Consider the following 2,500-nt stretch of genomic DNA (forward strand, 5'->3'; position numbering starts at 1 on the left):
ACACACACACACACACGCACACACACACACATACATACATACATACATACACACACACACGCACACACACACACATAGACACACGCACGCATACACAAACAAGCACACACACATACACACACGCACAAGCACGCTCGCACATTCACTTATAATTATGACAAACACATACTTCTAATACAAACACACAAACAAGCACATACTAATAAACACAATATGCATGCAACGAACTCGAGAGAGAAAGCGAGATAACAGAGAATTAGAAAGAAGGAGGGAGAGAAAGAGAGAGAAAAAGAGAGAGAGAGCGAGAGAGAGAGAGAGAGAGAGAGAGAGAGAGAGAGAGAGAGAGAGAGGAAAGGAAGGGATAAGTGAGAGGTCGGATTGGGGGAGGGGAGTGGCAGGTGGATGACAATAAGAGAGAGGATGGGGACATCAGAGAAAGCGTCTCTCTCTCTCTCTCTCTCTCTCTTTCTCTCTCTCTCTCCCTCTCTTTCTCTCTCTCTCTCTCTCCCTCTCTCTATCTCTCTCTTTCTCTCTGTCTCTCCCTCTCTCTCACTGTGAGTGTGCATGTGTGAGTGAATGCATGCGTCGTGCGTGCGTGCGTGCGTGAGAGCGTACGTGAGAGCGTGCGTGCCTGCGTGTGTGGATTTCCCCATCAGTTCGAACTAATTAGTGAATGAAAATGCGTATCGATAGCCATGAGGATAGTGGCAAAACCCTTGGCGTATGTATTGTATGTATTGATCCACGAGTTTCATAGTGGCCACATTTTTAATAATTCAAGGTGGCCACTAATCCTCACTTTGTGTCGTACTGCCAGACACTACATTAACGGAGTATCACGCGGACAGATATTACTATTCGATTGGCACTTCTCCTTTATATTGTAAATATGTGGTCTTGAACTGGGGTTTCTTTTGCAGGTGACAGTTTTAAATTTGATATTTAGCATCAAACAGAATGATGTCGTATGGTAAACAAATGACATTGATGCGTAGTGTTGGGGTAATCTACACTTGTATGACCTTTTTTTAAAAATATATGTGTATAGTTTGCAAGTGCAGTTAAACTTTTACACTAAACTTCGTTGAGATATCGGGTCAGGGACGGACATTTACACTTTATAGGAGAAAAGAGCTAAGCTTATTAAATTATTATATAGAGTTGTGAGTGAGCGTAAGTGTGTGTCTGGGCAGTGATGTGCACATAAGAATATGTAAACTATATTGCTATATTCATAGCTATATTGAGTGTGTGTGTGTGTGTGTGTGTGTGTGTGTGTGTGTGTGTGTGTGTGTGTGTGTGTGTGTGTGCATGCGTGTATTTGTGTATGCACATGTATATCATAATATATGCTTTTGTGTTGATGTGTGTCCTTTAATGTGTTCGCGTATAAGTAAATGTGTCCATGTTTGTGAGAGCATAATGCGTGTCTTATCTGTGTGATACAAGAACAGAGCAAGTACCTGTATAGTTTCTGAGAGTGAAAGAAGTTTGTTTGTTTGTTTTTTGTCGTTGTTGTTTCGTTGTTTTTTGTTAAAGAGAGTTTGAAACAAAAGATTGACGGAAAATGTTGGAAATGTATGGATCTTTTTTGGCCAAAAGGAAAAAACAAAAAACTGAGTATAAGTCGCTGCTGCTCTGACTGTCACCTGTCTAAGACAACCACTTGTGCAAACTACCACTCCCCGTTTCTCCCCTTGCGTTTTTCTATATTATAATGACACTGTCCAAAACGTCCACCTCTAAAAAACAACCACTTTTATCTTCCACAATGGGTGGCTGTCTTGGACAATTTTGACTGCACTTGACATTTACCTGTTCGTTAATTATTTTATTTTTTTTTGCTTCACCAGATCCTGTTCAGAAACACCCCACGGAGAACATAAGATTGTCGTTGGGGACGATACAAGACTAATGTAACTCCAGAAGAGGCAGTGCTCGCGCTTATGAAAAAAGAGTGTTGACTCGCGCCTTTGATATACAGTGTTATGTGGTTGTGCCCGAGTAATTACGAAGTCCACAGTAGAACAGACTTTAACGTAGATAAAAAGAGGTGACCATGGTAACGACTTCACATAAAAAAGTGACCTCATCAAGGATTGAGCTCATTTGATCTTTATCTGGAAGACATTTCTTGGATTTCAAAATACCGACCTTCCTGCACGAAATGTGCCCCTGGTCATAAGACAATAAGCAGCTCATTACGTTATCGTGAAGTACCGAGCTTCTTCCAAGAGGCGCGCCCATGGTTATGCTCGGCCGAACGGACACCATGGCTCCATCTAGTGGTCACGCCAGCCCAGGACCCCAAGTCTTGACAAAAAATGGTACGTTTTTTTTTTTTGAGTATGCATTATAATGTATTCAATATGTATATGTGCTTCACACACACACACACACACACACACACATACACACACACACACACACACACAGACGCAAAGGTGGGCAGATGTTAAGACGACAAGAATGGAGTTACAGATAACAATATTAAGTCATG

General features: G+C 41.6%; 1 protein-coding gene across 1 annotated transcript in view; it reads left to right on the forward strand.

Moving 5' to 3' along the window:
* The window catches only part of LOC101851640 (filaggrin-2), a gene marked incomplete at its 3' end in the record, with an annotated part of 34,010 nt that overhangs the window by 21,177 nt on the left and 10,333 nt on the right, over positions 1–2,500 (forward strand). The window contains 1 exon segment of the mRNA XM_013082634.2: positions 1,854–2,327. Coding sequence (XP_012938088.1) covers positions 2,246–2,327 — 82 coding nt within the window.

Source organism: Aplysia californica, unplaced genomic scaffold, assembly GCF_000002075.1.
Source record: "Aplysia californica isolate F4 #8 unplaced genomic scaffold, AplCal3.0 scaffold00186, whole genome shotgun sequence".
Classification (NCBI taxonomy): domain Eukaryota; kingdom Metazoa; phylum Mollusca; class Gastropoda; order Aplysiida; family Aplysiidae; genus Aplysia; species Aplysia californica.